At 43.6% G+C, this 18,001-nt stretch overlaps 2 protein-coding genes across 4 annotated transcripts; both read right to left on the bottom strand.

Annotated features, from left to right (window-relative positions):
• Nucleotides 1-16: 16 nt before the first annotated feature.
• Nucleotides 17-5,576, bottom strand: LOC139334260 (collagen triple helix repeat-containing protein 1-like). Of its 3 annotated transcripts, XM_070967041.1 has the most exons (5): nt 5,421-5,576; nt 4,293-4,370; nt 2,381-2,599; nt 2,034-2,250; nt 23-526 (listed from the first exon to the last, which is right to left on the bottom strand). In XM_070967041.1, the coding sequence occupies exons 1-5, from the start codon at nt 5,532-5,534 to the stop codon at nt 384-386; spliced, it is 771 nt and encodes a 256-aa protein (XP_070823142.1). In that variant the 5' UTR covers nt 5,535-5,576; the 3' UTR covers nt 23-383. The 3 variants fall into 3 exon arrangements, with proteins under 3 accessions (XP_070823143.1, XP_070823142.1, XP_070823144.1); XM_070967042.1 differs by lacking the exon at nt 4,293-4,370 and having other exon boundaries at nt 17-526; nt 5,421-5,563; XM_070967043.1 differs by lacking the exon at nt 4,293-4,370 and having other exon boundaries at nt 265-526; nt 5,463-5,545.
• A 218-nt stretch (nt 5,577-5,794) lies between these two features.
• On the bottom strand, nt 5,795-17,269 carry fzd6 (frizzled class receptor 6). The gene is made up of 8 exons (XM_070967188.1): nt 17,118-17,269; nt 15,418-15,853; nt 10,565-10,761; nt 9,910-10,489; nt 9,326-9,745; nt 8,149-8,297; nt 7,655-8,050; nt 5,795-7,408 (listed from the first exon to the last, which is right to left on the bottom strand). Exons 2-8 carry the CDS (start codon nt 15,601-15,603, stop codon nt 7,246-7,248), a joined length of 2,091 nt encoding a protein of 696 aa, XP_070823289.1. The 5' UTR covers nt 15,604-15,853; nt 17,118-17,269; the 3' UTR covers nt 5,795-7,245.
• Nucleotides 17,270-18,001: the final 732 nt, after the last annotated feature.

Below are 18,001 nucleotides of genomic sequence, written 5' to 3'. Positions count from 1 at the left end.
AGGAGTCGTATAGTTTGTGTTCGGTTCTTTAAAAAAAGACTTTATTAACAGTAATAATGAATACAAACAGGTCACATGAGTACATAGTTCAAATATCGTCAGTGTCTTGTTGCGATGTCTGTTAAATGGTTACTGTAAACCAACAGCAGCCATGAGCAGTACAGCTACAGTACAAAGTTTATGTAAGACAGAATGACACAGTATTCTTGTTTATAGGCCTGTCAACTAGTATGGCACTGAAAGAAAACAAAAACATTCAAGTTACCATCAGTGATGCTGTGACCCCTCAGCAAACCATACCCGATCATTTTGAAGGCCAGATAACATACACTTAAACGACCAGCGCTGGTCCCTCCCTTGAACACAAACCCTTTTTTTTTTTTTTATTTGGGCAGCTCCTCAATGATAATCCTGGATACTGAATTCCACCCTGTAGACGCGTCACCTCTGGGGTAGTCAGCACAGGTCCCCACCCACACAGCCACATCCACCAACCCTGCTTTGACACCCTCACACAGCCCTTCAACTGGAGGGAGCAAAGAGAAGACAACACAAATGAAATCCAGGGAACACCCAGACTGTCTCAGGAGGAGGAAAACGTTCATTGTTTTATTTTCCAAACCCTAATTGGAAGAGTATAACTTTAGCACAGCAGTTAAATAACCACTTAAAGGATGAGGAAAATCTGCTTATTCACTCTCTTTCCAAGATGAGAGAAGACTGATGCTCTCATATCTGTGTGTACAGCTACAGTCAGCAGTGAGTTAGCTTGGCATAAAGACTGGAAACAGCAAGTCTGGCTCCATCCAAAGGCAACAAAAATAAGTAAAATGACTGTTTATGAAGGGGGAAATGTAGTACCTGTGCGTGCTCAAATGCTACAAAGGTAACAAAAGCTGGGAGCAGCCACTGAAGGCGGCCTGTGGAAACTTCAGAAATTACAGCTTCCAGCACATAATCCCCTGCAAACCGCAACTTGTAGTTTTTACACTTACGTTTTTCAATGGATTAAACAAGATATCACATTACTTAGTGAGCTTTAGAGGTGCTGTTAGGTACATTTCATTGAAGCTGCTGTAGGAAGTTTTATTTTGGCACCACTGGCCAAAGATTCCATAATAAACTTTCAGCATATTGTAATTGGAGTGGTTTGACAGAAAACTAGACTTCTGCACCTCCTCTTGCCTCTGTTTATGGGCTTTATAAAATCTTGCCTGCAATGAGAGACTTTGGCCAATCACAGGTCAAGAAAACGCTGCAACTTGTGATAAATTTCCAATATCTCCTTTCTGTAAAGTATAAAAACACGTGTGTGAGCTTCAGTCTCATTATGTTCGATGCTGGCAAAGCAGCATGACAACAAACGGTGGGGAGTAAGGGGGGGCAGTGGTGTTTGTGTGTGTGTGTGTGTGTGTGTGTGTGTGTGTGTGTATGTGTGTGTGTTTGTTTGTTTGTTTGTGTGTAAGTTTGTGTGTTTGCGTGTGTGTGTGTGTTTGCGTGTGTGTGTGTGTGTGTGTGTGTGTGTGTGTGTGTGTGCGCGTGTGTGGTGCACTAGCCTCTCATCCTGCTGTCAGACAGCGTCACAGCTGACTCTGAAGCCTGGGGCGCTCTGCCCTTAGGCCACAAAGCGCTGCTGGGGCATCTTTGAGAAGACGAGTCATGGCGAGAGGCACCGGGGTCTTGGTGAGGCTCACGCCATGGAGAGCGGGCCTTCTGAGGAATGAGGCTTCGCAGAGCAACCAACCCCCTTTGCTACCACCGAAACTCGTGAGCAGAGTGATACAAGGCAGCAGAGAGAGTGGTGGATATTAACTTTAGACAGAGCCAGGCTAGCTGTTCCCCCGTTTCCAGTCTTTGTGCTAACCTAAGATAACTGGCTGATGGCTCAAGCTACAGTTCATCTAACTCTCTGCAAGAAAGTGAATAAGCATATTCCTCAAAAAGGTGAACTGTTCCTTTAAACTTTAGCCTTTAATAGCACTGGATAAAACATTATTAGTTGTTTGTTGCATGACAAAGCCGATGAGTCGTACCTGAGGATGTTCTGTGGATGTTGATGGTCGAGTTGAGTTCAGGGCTTCCCTGGTCTAAGTAGATGATGGACTCTATGGGCAGGGGTCCTGTGCATTCTGCTCCATTGAAGGTGAAGTACCACCTCTGGCAGCATGCACTCTTACACTTGAGTCTGAGGGAACCACTGAAGAGGACTCTGACGGCGCTGTCTGAGCGTAGCTTGGTGAACGTACAGTCCTGCAGCACAGCATGCAGAATTTTTGCCACTTTTATGCATTGTACAGCACTTCTCTAAGTTTATAAAATGACTGAAAAGCAAATCCACATTCCTCAGAAGCATATCATTCCTCTGTTTCCAGATACTTACAGCTACTTTACCCAGGTCGATCCCATAATTCAGAGAGTTCCAGGCACACTGCTTGTAGTTGGGCCTCCAGGGCTCCTCGAAGATCTCATTAATGCACTCGCCTTTCTCACCTTTCTGCCCGTCACGGCCGGGGATGCCCGGCGTCCCCGGGATGCCGTTGGTTCCAGGGTTACCCTCTCTGCCAGGGAGGCCTGCGGGCCCCTGCATGCAGCTGCCATACTGGAAGAACGGAGAAGAGAGGAAGCAGCGGTGGAGGTTGACAATGAAAAGAAGGCACACAACAACATCTGCACAGTCTATTGTTATCTAACTTCCTGTTTGAGATTTTCTTTATCCTCCCTGGGGGATAAGTCCCTGTTTGGGCTGCATGCAACACAAACACCTGAATGCTGCCATTCATCCAACCATCACACACACACACACACACACACACACACACACACACACACACACACACACACACACACACACACAAGACGCCAGATTATACCTCATTAACCAGTCACATAAACAAAGCCAGTGCCACAGGGCTGAAATAAGTGCAACAGCAGATGTGATCCAAACCAAGGCAAAGCAACACAAGCAGCACACCATGAAGCCATGAAGCAAGTGAATGACAGATCGTGTGTTAATGAGGATCCAAAGGTTTGGTGACAGCCTAAATTAGTAGGCGTCTGGCCATACTTCTCTCGGTGTGATTCATTGTCCAGATGAATCTCCTGCTATGTTTAAACAGATGCCGCTTCTTACTAAAGCTGACTCAAGTACACACAGGGACACACAGAGACCGGGGAGCTTGCCAAAACTGCACTACCACATACAGAGATAGACACAATTAAGATCCAAGATAGCTTTGCGTAACGTTCCTCAAAGACACATTCTGAGCAGCAGATTACAGCGTGTAGGTTAACTGTCAAAGCTTTTTTTAGCTGGAGTTGGACTTTACTTTTGATTATGTGATGTCTAAGTGTCATACACTCATTCCCTCGGTCAGGACAGACATAAACTGACACGTAGAAGAACGTCCTCGCCCTTAAGCAAACACTGATGCCAAAAGGATTTAGGTCTGTGCTTTTGTTGGGTCATTGCTGCCCTTTTGCTCTGCATGCAGCTGTGAAGCAGTTATAGGGGCATGGGGCCAAAAGGCATTAGGGCAAAAAAAAAAAAAGTCCACAGGCAAGAGAGAACAAAGAGCTTTTACCCGAGCTTCAACGTCTTGTCTCAACTTGAGTCTCTGGGGTAAAGTAGAAAAATCTACTTCAGACGAGGTGAATGTGGAATATGCGTAAATATGGGGAGTTTTACAGTATTCTCATGCCAGCTGCTGCGAAACAGATGCTTGAGAGTCTGTTTTAGCCATTAAGTGGCCACGCTGGAGCAACCTGGAGATGTGAGGTCTGACATCATCTCTATAGAAAACTGGGAAGTATGTGATTAAAGCAAGAGATGGAGGGTTGCATGTTGTGTAATATACCTAGACTGCGTCCTCGAGGAAAAGGGACAAAATGTCCAAGCACCTCGGCTAAGAGGTGGCAAAATGTGGAAATATAGCATGAGACTGTTTGGTTGATCTTCAGCGAGGAAATATGTCAGTGTTTTATTAAGGGTTGGATTTTTGGAGACCTTTCAAAGCAGACTAATGAAAGGAACCTCTGTCCACTGTCTGCTGTTATAGCTGAGCTGCCTGCCTTCTTGGTTTTAGTAGCACACAGTCCATTACTGTAACTGAAGCATAAAGGCTGCATTTGCCCCAAAGTGCTGAGGAATCAGTAGAATTTCATGCATTAGTCAACACCGAAGCCAGGACTGAAGCTCTCCTGGAGCATGCAGAGCGTGGATACAGTGCGTGGCTCTGAGACTTTTTCAATTCAGAGGATCTCGAGAGGATGCAAAATAGGATTTTTATGATTACCATGTTGTTCAAATAAGTAGATCTTCCTTCTTCAGAGTGTCTAGTGCAGTTGGGCTTGTCTGCATCATTTCCAGTGCACTAGATACAGATGGTGACATAAAATGCTATTCATTATATCCTTCTGCTGCGGTCTCACTTGTGGAGAGAGGCTTTGGAGGATAATGGAGAGCAATTGCCCGAGCTCTGTGGTTCTCAGAGTGGGGTATGCAGACTTGCAGGAGTCCCTGAGGGAGGTCCACAGAGTCTGAGCAAAATAAACACCAGTTTCACTTTCTTTTGACTCCCAAGGGATTAAAGAGAGGACTGTGGGTCCACTAAATTCCGTCTGTCTGCACCTAAGGCGTAGACTGGGGTTATGTAATTCTATACAAAGATAGATTGGAGTTGTTGTGAATTGTCTGCTGTGGAATCAAACAGTTGAACCCTGCTTTAGGTATTTTTTGACAACATTATCAGGTATATTTTGACTCATTTCTAAGCTTTAAAATATCAACCACAAAGTTTCCCCAAAAACCAAAATCGTACATTTTTTTTTTAGCTGATGGTCAAACAGATAACAAAGAGACACAGACAGAATGAGCCAGACCCCAACTTCCTGTTAGGGGATTTCTTTCTGTGCACTCAGTGTGCTGGAGAGCAGCCAAACGTGGAATAACAGAGAGCCAGCTGACCATACAAAGGCTAAAAAGCAGCACTTTCTCTCCTGCTCCTGGGAGCAGGTAATTTTTGGAGCCCGTTTTGGCAAAGCGGTGACCACACTCACTGCACTGTTAGCCCACATGTGCATGAATCAGCGTATCACTGCTGTCTTTTTGGGAAATCAGTCTTTTAAGGGTACAGCTGAAAAACAGCAATGCATTCCGCAAGAAAAAGTAATCCCAGGAGTAGTTTTAGGAACATAACATGCGCATGTTAACAGAGATGCGTTCAAGGACACAGAAATGCGCAATAAGTGACAATAACGTCATTTCAGAACAATCATTATATTTTCCTTATATTTCTCAAATTGATACTTCTTATGATTTTTCGTTCTGAGAAGCTACAATATCTCTCCTGGAATGCCACATGTCTACTTTTGGAAATGATCACAGTGGCTATATGGTCATCTTCGAGCGAACTCTGTCTTACCTTGTCAGCGTCAGGATCCTTTCGGTATCCTCTATTTCTCACCTTTTCCACGCCATAAAGAGGTAAAGCCAAGCAGACAAGAAGCAGCAGGCGGGCAACAAGAGGAGACATCATACAACAGACGGCCGCGCGCTCCCTCTGAGGGATGTGAGGCGACAGTTTGACTCCAACTCCAGCCAGCGGAGTCCAGAGGAGGGCAGGACGAGAGGGAAGGAGCCAGTCAACGTGCAGAGGAAAAAACGGCCTCAGAACATCCCATCCCTGAGATGATCATATGTGGAGCTGTGATCCATAAAAGTGGGCTTAAAGTAAAATGTGGACTAAGGTCTGTCAAATTGCGTCATTACTAACTCACAAAAGTTCGATTTTTTATTCAAATGTGCTTTATTATAATGAAATTGGATTGATACAAAATTCAACTGACAAGATAGGCTACATAGAAACAGTAAAAAAAATTTGTAGAGAGCATTTCATAGTCTATATAGACTATGCTAAGTCCAGGTGCATTATGAGAAAGACCCCCATCCACATGATACACATGTGCTACACAAACAGACCGACAAGCATTCCCTTTTTCAGTGATACTGAATTGTCCCATGACTCCCAAATATAAAAGGTAAAGAAACTTAAGACTTGATCCCTTACACAGCAAAACAGACAGTACAGCATGACAACTCACAGAGGCTGCTCTGGAAGCACTTAAAATATATGGTCCTCGGTCCATATGTTATAAATAAGACCTGAAATAAGCTCCAACGTCTCTTTTTGTGTATGTTTCTGACTATTCATACTTATTAATGAGCAGTTTGTGCTTCTAATGACAAATAGTGCAAAGCCTGTTCGATTCATTTCCTTAACGTGACTCAAAAGTCATCAATTCATTACCTACACCCAGGTAGACATCACACATGCAGAGCATCTGTTCTGTGACGATAAGGAACAACTCAAAGGAAGGCACGTTCTTGCTGACAACTATAAAGCTATGTCCAAATTCACAGGACGCTTCTCTGAAGACATATGCACAAAAGGTGTTTGTACAAAAGAAGTGGAAGTCCATTTTCTAAAATAAAACTTTGCCAAATGAAAATCACAAATTCAACAGTCTAAAAATCAACTACATCAAGTTTAAGAGCATGCATTTTTTTTTTCAAAGAAGCAGTAAAGTAGCACAAAAAACAATGAGGTTTGAAGACATACCATCTTTCCTGGAAGAACAAAAAGACATTCATAAAACAGTTTACCACAGGACGACTCTTTACGTTGAATGTTTGGCATATCATGACCTCTCTTAACGTAACACTCAGTGTAGTGACTAGTCCAGTGAAAGACTTCATTTCCAAAAAAAAAAAAAAAAAAAAATTCTTTACAAAAATATTGCATTGGTTTACTAGTATGCATTCCATGCTATTCAACTAGCAATCTACAAAACAGTAGAGCTAAAGTTTTTAACGTATGCTATAAAAAATATATGAGCATTGGCAGATGTACAGGTGGAACACAGCTGTGCTGCTGCAACATTCAGGTGGAAGGCGAGGAGCTCGGTAAAGCTGAAAGACACACATCAACTGAACAATCCAATGCTGTTAGGCTCTCTGCTGAAACCCACAGATACCACGTTTGAAATACTCAAGGTGTGTTACATTTTACAAGCAATGAACATTCACTGTCTACAATGTGATCAATACAATCATAATCCACGCCTGAAGCTTATTATATGATGAATGACACAAACAGATACTATGGTTTCAAACAGACACATGAATGGGTGGTTTCACAGATGGATGGATGGATGGACTGATAAATTTGGGGGTGGGGGTCAGATGTCTCAGCAGCTGCTGTCCTTTGTGTCCTTGCTCTCCTCAGGCACCCGGTGCACCAGCTGGTGGGTGGAGTCCTGGATGCTGCTGCTGTGTGATAGGTTTAAAGCTGGATGCTGCTGTCCACTGGGGACCTGCCTGGCCTCTGACAGCTCGCTCCTCGGAGTCATCCTGAACCAGCCAGCAGACATCACACATGACTAGAGGTTATCATTTGTGCAGATACACTTCAGTATAGCAACAAACAACAGAGGGAAAAACAGGCTAAACAAAGCTGAGCTGCAACAGAGACGTCGATAATATCAACATGTAAAATACTGCATGCTGTCAAAAGTGTTTCGTTTGTGCTTCTCACACACATCAAAGACCCAACATTTAAGAACTTCAGCCAAGGGACTTCACACCTGTCTCACTTACCTCCCATCTGGGACTCTGTGCATACTCTCTGAGCGGCTGCTGATCTTACTGGAGCTTCCTCCTTTGCTACGTCTCTCTCCTCGCTCCCTCTCCCCCCTCCTGGAGCTTCGGCTGGAGGTGCCCCTGTCCAGGTGCTCCCTGACTGACGCCTCAGACAGAGAACCTTGCACATGGGGGTCGTGATTGCCCAGCGCAGAGGCTCCTTGATTGGTTATGGTGGCGGCGGTAGAGGCATTGGAGGTGGCAGCGCCGGTGCTCGTGCCCATGGACTTGGAGACGACCTTGAGCTTGTGGGAGCTCGGCTTGTAGTGCTTCTTCTTGTGCTGGACGCGGCTGTTGTGCTTGAGGAAGAACTCGCAGGACTCCTGCAGCACCCGGCGGCTCTCGCTGATGGGACTGTGGGTTCGAGAACAGGGGAGTTTAGTGACACTACATATTTATTTCTCATGCAAACTGAATTTGAACATGTAAGTGGACAAGAGATGTGGCCTCACTCTCTCTTGCGGGTCCGGTTGAAGAAGTAGGCCCACTCAGAGCACGTCTTTTTGCTGCTGACCCAGAACACTGCAGATATTCCAACCACCAGCGTCATTAAGTATTTCACCAGAAACAGGGAGAGGTCAGGGCGGTCGAGCTCTGCTGTCTGAAGAAAAGAGACATACACAAACCATAATGGGCTCCTTGTGATTTAGTGTGTGTAAACTAATTAAACCAATTTTTGACTTCTTCGGACTGAACTTCTAACGTCTGAGCTTGTTTGTTTTTCTTTTACACTGTCCTTTTTACATGCTTTCTTTGATTTTCCTTTTCACAACCTACAACTGCACACAATAGCTGGTGGAGTTAAAGTGGTTTATAGATGGACAGCCGCTTTGAAGTGAAAATATAGTTTACAGATTAGCAATATACTGTTGTTTTAGTGACTCTGTGTATCTGCTATGTATCTGGTTGTCCTGTTAACACTGACTGTCAGCCCTCTACCTCATATTTATATTTAGCAGCTTAATTAATTAATTTCGCACTGCACTTCTCTTTTACACACACATGCATTGGCTCATTTAGGGATTGGCCAGACTGACTGTTATTTCATTTTCAAAATAATTAGGTGTGTGAGTTGCTCAGGAAATTGTACTCTTTGCTTTAGAGACATTTTTGGAATGGATATTTATGGCAAAAAATCTTTCTGGATCAGATGGTGCTCATAAAGACTGTTTAATGTGGTGTTTCCATTATTAGCTTCACCCTAATACTCTCCTCTCAGTCTAACACCCTTCAATAGGAGCCATGTTTTGTCTAGTAAAAGCCAAAATTTCACATTTGTGTTAAATGTTAAACGTCCGGAGCTTCATTTGATCAACACAGGTGTGAGTACTAACTCTTTACATTTTTTGTCATCCAAGCTTTATTTTTAAACCTTGCAAACTATGTTAAGCTTTTTGAGCCCTTTGTTGAAAATTGCAAGTTTACATAACTTTTTTTTTTGTTACACAAAAACACTCACTCCAACATTTCCTTTTCAGCTACCATAATAAGCTGCACACTTTCAATCAACAGCATCAATCAAGTGGACATTAAAAAGACAGTGAGCTGGAAAGACTTTTCTAATGCGTCCTTTGGCCTTAACTTGTGTGGAGGCATAACAGTTTCAGTGAGTGAATGAGCCACAGCTACCTTGTAGGAGCAGGGGATGCTGTACTCTTGGCAGCGGTCGTTGATCCAGGTATTCTCCCAGGTGCTGCGGTGACTCTGTTCGTAGGTGTAACAGGCTAACAGGGTGACCAGCGGGACCAGGTAGAGGCAGCTGAACACGCCGATGCGGATCATGAACTTCTTCAGCTTCTCCTGGTTGCGCTCGTCGTGCTGGATGACCTGCCGGACATTGTTGAGAGAAACGATGCCTGCCAGGATGAGGAAAAGGCCGACGATGACGCCCAGACACAGAGGAGCCAGAACAAAGTAGCGCAGGGCGTCCAGGTCGTAGAGCCCCACAAAGCAAACGCCACTGATGTTGTCCCCTTCAACCTTGTTCAGAGCCAGCAGCATGACAGTTAGCGCCCCAGGAATCCCCCAGGCAGCAGAGTGGAACCACACCTAAACACAGAGGACAAATTTATCAATATCTTCAACAGCGTCCACCATCCTTCTGGCTGCTAATAGTTTGCACTTTCTATTTTTTATTTATATTCTATATGTCTTTGCTGTATTCTCTTGCTATTTGCTAACAACTAATGACCTTCAATTATTAAAAAACGTACCGCTTTCTTCTCTATGGCCTCACAGCTCCACTTGGGTCCAGCTGCCAGGAACCAAGTGATGGTGAGTATGACCCACCAGACGATACCGGCAATAGAGAAGAAGTAGAGCAGCATAAAAAGCAGAGTGCAGCCTTTGCTCTGAGAGCCCAGCACCACTGTATCCACACCTGTGGGATGAGCTGCTTTGGTACAGGCTGCATTGTTCCCCAGCAGGAAACCAATGAAGTATATGAGTGAGACAAAGCTGTAGCAGACGGCGTAGAAGATTATGGGGCGCTCTGGGTAGCGGAAACGCTTGACGTCGATGAGGAAAGTGAGGAAGGTGAAGAGCGTGGCGCCCAAGCAGATGATGGAGCACACGCCAATGAAGCTCTTGGCAAATTCAATATCGTGCGGTTTGAAGTACATGTTGGAGCAAGGTGGAGCACAGTCCTGGGCACCCAGGAACGATGATCCATGGCCTGGCTTGGTCTTCAGCTGCAGTGGACACCAGAAGCCAAGGTCCCTCTTAGCTGATGATGAGGGCATTGGGGTGGTTGCGGGAGGTGCCGAACCGTCAGGAAAGCCACATGGGTCCAATCTAGTGGGAAAAGAAATCTTTTAATGGACTGATCAAGAACCACTGGTGTTGCTCTTGTAAATGTGGTTTTCTTACTTGTCACATTGTAGCTCAGGGGGCCAGGTAATACCAAAGATTCGTATGTTCTCCTCACAGTCGGACAGAACGATCTCACACTCCTCTCTGCATGGACGAATCACCTTATTCTCCTCAGTGCATGCTGGGATAAAGGCTTGGCACAGGAAGTGGTGGACGTCTGGAGAGCAGCGTAGGTTTGCCAGGGGCATGAATGGCTGGGGATGGAGAGAAAAGTTACGTTGAAAGGTTGTGATCCATGCTGGAAGTTTATCTGAAAAAACATAAACTTGCACAGTGTACCTAAAGAGGATTTGACAGTTTGTGGAAATGTTCATGATTTAAACATTGGTTTCACCCTTGAAAACATTTGACCATTTCAAGCAGACTGTAGCAGTCTCTAAGGTCACAAGTATACCTTTGTAGATGCAACCCAAAGCTGGAAAACACACAGAAAGTAGCCTTTTGACTTGTGTCTATAAATTTTCAAAGGGACTCTATGTGACTTAATAATTGCTGAGATCACAAATGGGAACAGGTTTTTGCAAGACGATTAAAAACTAACAAAGCCGGCAATAAGCAGGAAAACCTGAATGAATCTATCTCTGAAGGCTTGCGAGATAAAACAAGAGAAAAGTGAATCTGATTTTGGTTGAACTGGTTATAATAACCTCTAGACATATAGAAGTGAACAAAAGTTGATTCTTGTTGGGAACCACTGCTCTGCATAAAGTATTAACTTCATTTAGTTGATCTGCGCTGATCTATAGCGCCACACAAAGGGGCCCATTCACTGGCTGGGAATCCATATTCTTCCATTTCAACACACTGGTCAAGAGCTTGAGGACTGACGAGTGAGTGTGTGTGTGTGTGTGTGTGTGTGTGTGTGTGTGTGTGTGTGTGTGTGTGTGTGTATGGGGGGGGGTTATAGGTGGCAGGAAATGAGTGCACGGACGTTTGGAAACACACAACGACAGGCCAGGAAGGCTGGAATGCACAGAGCTGCTGACAGGTTTGGCTGCAGATGAACCATCTGCATTAGTGTTCGTCCAGGACGATTTATGTGGATTCATCAGTGACGCACAGCTTACACTGGAGACAAAGTCAAGATCATGTCTATGCTAATGTTTCCACATCCTTGGCTTTTTAGTAAATGTATACGTTTTAGACTGAGAGTGACTTAAATCACACAGAATACTTTGCTCACTCACAGCTGCACAAAAACCATGTGGGATTTCAGAGTTTTGTTTCAACCTCATCAACCATTATCAGACTGAGATGCTTGGACAAACTTCTGTCAGTCTATACTGATAATATTTGTACACAAAACACACACATACACTCCAATACAGTCCACTATTCAATGTTTCCTCTGCTCTTTTTTTCTGACATGCAGTCTGGCAGTTGGCCCACGTCTCTGGGGCTTGGGCTTGCCCCCTCTGACAGTAAACGTCCTTGTTTCTCCCCCGTGGAGGTCCTGGACTCCTTCTCAATGAGCTGCCCATTGCTCAACAATCTGACCTTTATTTGCTTTACAGCAGAGTTACTGTAAAAACTGCCCCCATTTCAGAAACCTTCAACCAGGATCAGTGGTACAAGTCAAGCTGATTTGCTCTTAAAGGCAAAAATCCTCTGCAGAGAATTTCAGAGCAAAGTCCTTCAAGGATTAAATGATTTGTGAAAAAAAAGGCTAGAAAATCACTTTTCAAACTTCCGCTCCAACTTTTAAGACCCTCAAGTGTTCCCTGTACATTACAGTGTGTCAATTAGTCTTTCCATTCTCTTTGTGTTCTAAGACTTCAAACTCCTCTATTTTAAAAGCTGGCAAACACGGGTGGAATCTGGGACCAAGGGCGGAAAAAGGTTAGCCCTCCTCCGGAAAATCCTCCTGATACTGTAGGCCAGGCTGAGCCCATACTGAAACAGAAGTCTGCTTGATTACAGCGTCAGGGCTTTGTGATAAATCACTGCACACTTTCCAAGAGAGCTATGTACAGTATGTTAGGTTGAATGTAGGCCAGAGAGTGTAAGCCTGTCACCTGGGAGACAGGACTGTAGAGGTAAGACTGTGTACAGGGGGGAAATGAGTGAGTGATTAACAGAGAGAGAATACTCATTGTGGTATGCAGGGTAGGCTTTGTGTGAGACTGGGTGTGTCCCTCCCCTTCCTCCAGAAATCAAAGGCAGCACACAACAAAGTCAGCGATGTTGCCCTTGGCCAAGTTTGCTGTGAAATAAAAAGCCTGTACCTTCTCGCCTGCTACCTTTGCCAGTTGCCACACAAAAGACTCCTTCAACAGATCACTGTTCATGCTCAATGCACTGACACCAAATGTGTGTAACCCAAACCCTGGCCTTCAAGAATGTCAGGACACAGGATGAAACAACTATGGGAATGGAGATCACTGCTGAGGAGGGACACAAGACGACTCTTGGTCTTAGAAAAACAAGGCCAGTGACTTTCTGTGTTATTTTTCCCTTTTTCTTCAAAAGGATCAAGTCTTTTTTGGACTTATTTGTGTTCACAGTGTCCAAACTTCATGTCTCTGGGTGGGTGTTTCCCCACAGTAGCTGCTGACGGACATTTGAGTCAGCATGCACTTCTGACTGGAACAAGCTATAGTTTAAAAACATTGACAGAAGACGTTTTGATGCTCCCGCACTGGAAAAAGCCGTGACAGGAGGCAGTACGTTTTCCGGTTGTCCGTCTGTCCGTCCGCCCCCTTTCTAGTGAATGCGATATGTCAGGAATGCATTAAGATTTCTTCAAATTTGGCACAAACATCCACTTGGACTCCAGGACGAACTGATTAGATTTTGGTGGTCAAAGGTTAATGTGACCACACAAACCACATTTTTGGCCATAACTCAAGAATTCACACGCTTATTATTTTTAAAATAGATCTTCTATGCTGCCAGCTTGAAGATGTGTGTGAAGCATCCACATTTTACAGTTTACAGCTTCTTTGCAGCAACATCCATATTTGAAGCATTGTAGTCCACCACAAGCTCATTGGTTTTGCTCATATTCAGGTGATTGTTGTTGCGCCATGTGATGAAGCTCTCCATCAGTCCTCTGAACTCTGAAAAAATAGCCAACTACTGTAACTACTGTAGCGTATTGACTAGCAAGCTAAGTTAACAAGTGCTACTTGTGGTTCAGCACCTTTCAATGTCTGCTGAGTTATCAGCTCCAGCTCCTCACATAGCAGTGTTACATTCATTCTGCATTACACAAAGGAGGTTGTCTGCATCTCTTGCATGGGTCCAGCCGTGGTGACAGAAAATGACCAGATTCTCAAACCTCACAGCTTATGATGTCAGATCAGACCAAAAATTCAAACATAATTTCACTCTGACATAATAAAACACATATGCTCAACATCAGACAGGGAGCACTCAAACCAAGTTTACCTCCTTTGCACCTCTTCCCTTCCTTTTCTATAAAGCATCACAGAGCAGCTGGACTGAAAGCTTAGTGACATCGCCCCACATGGTTTGTGGTAATCCATCCATCCATCCATCCAACCATCCATCCATCCATCCATCCATCCATCCATCCATCCATCCATCCATCCATCCATTTTCCATCCATCCATCCATCCATTTTCTATACCGCGTATCCCTTTCGGGGTTGCGGGGGGTGCTGGAGCCTATCCCAGCCGTCAACGGGCGAGAGGCGGTGTACACCCTGGACTGGTCGCCAGGGCACAGAGGTTCGTGGTAATGAATAATAAAAATATATTTTTTAAAAAGTTAGCCTACCTGGAGCTGCTAATGGTCAAAACTGCCCCACACTAATTAAACTGAAACCATTGTGATTCTGTTGGGAGCGTGCTACATAACTTTCAGCCCTGGGTGGATGTAACCCGTCCACTGTAAGTAAGAGGACATTCCTTCTTCCACACTAATTCACCACCACATTTCAATGTGGCAATGATGTGCTACGGGTTTCAAAATCGATTATTTGAGAATTCAAAATGAATGCACATATTCATAGCTATCATGTCCTCAATAATACCACTGAACAATTTATTAACTCGACCGTGCTCTATAACAATCGGCATGATCTGTGGACTAACTGCAGCTTGTAAACTGTGTGTGCCTGTTGATGGCTATTACAAAATGGTAATTATGCTTCGCTCAATATGCGCATCTGAAGGCTGACTGACACTGACATTTATGGACTGGAGCCACCAACAGCACTAATAATAGCACTAATCCTAGCAATTAGTTTCAGATGATATTCATTATCTTTAAATGTGACTTGAATTATAATTTTTATTTGCAAGCAGAGGAGGGTTGTCTATCACAGGCCAATATAATTACAACTCCAAGGAAACCAAGGCTGAGGAGGGTCAGTGAAAACCTCCTCACACAAAGCTTTCCCCCTTAAAGAGTTTTGATTCCAAACGGTCTGAGAGTATCACACATATATTCTGTATCAGTGTGTTCCAGTTCATAAATTAAGCTCCATGTACATTTCCCACAAATTCAACCTGACATTTCAATGTTCTTTGGAAACTAAGGGACCTAGAATTTAAAATTAAATTCAGTGGGTTTATGGTGTTAAGTCAAATATTGTTCAGACCCACAGCATGGGTGTGTACTGACTGCCCCCCCAATACCACAATTAATCCCAGTACCACAATCCTTTTAACTCAGAACTGATTAAGAAAACAACAATGACTAAAGAACGACAATATGTGTATATCTTAAATGTAACTGCATATTCTACATACTGATGAATGAAGGGAAACACATAAATTACATTAGCAGGTGACAACATTAATTTGTTAATGCCCAACAATGCCAATTATTGGCAAAATAAGGTTGATCAACAAACTGATATATGTAGTGTTATGAGGACTCACCTCCATATGACTGGCTGCAATATCTTGGTCATAGTGCTCCATCATGTTGGGAAAGAAGGTCATGTTGTAGGGCATCCCCAAGCACCGATGCACTTTGATGGGCTCACAGGTAAACAGGCTGTGGGCACTGGAGCTTCCCAAACATATCAGAGCCAGGCACACCCACAGCGGTCCTGGCATCAGCATTGTGGCAGCTGACTGGGAGTGAGTGTGTATGACTGTATGTTCTTCTTTTATGTCGACTTGAACAGGTTTTGTTTTGGCTCAGTGTGACAAAATCTTGGCCCAGATGTTGAATTCCCCTGGCTCACACCGTCATCCACGTCTCACTTCTCCTGGGGTCATCTCAGTGGAGCTGATGGGCCTTGCAGCAGGTCAAACTTTCCCATCATTGATCTGCACGTGCCTCTGGGTCACAGATAGGAATCCCACATCCCTGAAAATGAAGTATTTAGACTGAAACTGGTCTATATTAGCAGCTACACAGCAACTACATGTAACACTTATCATGGAAGTTTCATTTTGGACCATGACCCACATTTCATGAAGACTTGTCTTCAGGATCCACAGATGAGACGATTTTTGTAGGTTGTTGTTACAGCATCTAATACAGAACTGCAGACTGAAGCTGTATCACCAAAGCAGTCTATCATAAAACCTCTCATTGTGCTATCCCCTGGAGAGCCAGAGTCAGATAAGCAAATTCAAATAAATTAAACATTTTTTCTGTGGACCCCTACATGTGCATTCACGTCCTCAGGCTCCAGTTTGAGAGGCACTGCTCGAGACATATCAGGAAAATGAAATTAAGGGACCAAAATCCAGTCAGTTCCCGTGCAGACTTGAAGAGCATGCATTAACACAGGGTGCGGAATGCTAAAGATCCAGGCTGATTCAATAGAATGAGTCTCAGCTTGTTGATGCACATTAAACTTCACATTCAAGTGTCACAGTTTCAAATACACACACTTGCAGAAGCAACTAAGAATGTTGAATGCCTGACAGAGCGAGATCCTCCTCAGTGAATACAAATACAAAGTATAAGTAGGTTATCATAGATGCTCATATACAACTAGTTAGATATTAGCTCACATGAACGTTGCATTTGAAGTTTTGCAAATGAAGATATGATCTTTCAAGAATTAAGAGATTGATTGTTTATATGGGTGGTGAATTATTACGTGCTGATAACATCACTGGTGGTAAGAGTTTACCTAGATTACCACGCCACTGTTTATATATATGCAACCACGTCCAACAATCTTCCTAGTGCAGTTTTTAGGTCTATAAGCGGTAGCAGAGTAAAGCATTTGGTGTTGTTATTAGCATACACTTTTTGTTAGCATGTTAGCAATGATTAAAGAGACAAAAGTTAGCAAAGCACGTACTGGACACGCAGCACCAACACCATTTCAATGTAAAAAGCAGACATGTACAGGTCAGTAAAAACATAATTAAGAAGTTTCTGTCACATTTGCATGTTTTAACACATCCCCGAAGCTAAGTACTTTAAGTAGAGTATGTCAGTGTATCGGCAGCGAAGCCGTTTTCCCGTATTTTTGACGGCAAATGCAGTGAGAGAGTACAGTAAACATCCCTGCCTGGGTCGCTGCCATGAGACGGGGGCCCGAAACAACTTCGGTACCAGAAAGTTTAAAAAAAAAAAAAAAACTTTCAAAAAACGAAACACAAACACTTACCCCCAACTGCCGAGGAATTCATATAACAGCTGACTACATGGACACTCGTTGGAGGAATTGTGTGGGGAATTTGGTAGCGTGTTTCCTGCCACAAGCTGCAGTACCGTCCCTCCGTCGTCTCTCGTCTGGCTTCGCTGAAGTGAAGCTGCGTTCAAGCGCAGTTGGAAAGATTGCAGTTTATCTTTCAGCCGAATAATAGTGGGATTTAATTTGAATCCGTTTAGCAAAAACACTTAGATCATTTTTAGTTGTTTTTTTCTTGCCAGTCTTTTACATCATTGAAACTTGAAATTGTGTTAAGATTTTAACAGTGTGGCAAGAGCAAAAAAACCAAACACATTGAAACGAGGAAAAAGGAGAATTGACGGGAAGTACTTGAACGCTGCATGCGTGTCCTGAAGGATGGGACGGTCCCAATCCAAATGTCGGGGAAACTGGAGGGATTTATGAATCTAAAATGTGTCGTAACAATTTGATTTCAGACTTTGCTTAACACAGCCAGCTTATACATGAATCAAGGCAATGTTTTTTGTGTTTTTGTGTTTTTAATTTGATGGACTTTTTTTTTTTTTTATCGTATCAATAGGAGGTGCTGTCGCTTTTTCATGGAAAGACGAAGATGCTGATGTAGTTTTACCACACACCGCTAGATGGAAGTCAGAGATTTAGCAATTTGGCCCAGAATAAATACCCCAAACACTTAGCACTTTCAGGGGATACTTAACAAATATCATAATAATAGTATACAGCCAATGAAAAAATACAGCTACAGAATATTCCAAATGAAAATGGAAATATTTTAGGATTTACAGCCTACTACTCACAGACTGAATGCCTCAGATGAAGGATCCAGGGCATTTAAAAACCCTACTGTCCATACAGAT

This window comes from Chaetodon trifascialis, chromosome 7 (genome assembly GCF_039877785.1).
Source record: "Chaetodon trifascialis isolate fChaTrf1 chromosome 7, fChaTrf1.hap1, whole genome shotgun sequence".
NCBI classification, from domain to species: Eukaryota; Metazoa; Chordata; class Actinopteri; order Chaetodontiformes; family Chaetodontidae; genus Chaetodon; species Chaetodon trifascialis.
Note: the sequence above shows the minus strand (reverse complement) of the source record. Positions and strands in the feature narration are given on the sequence as shown.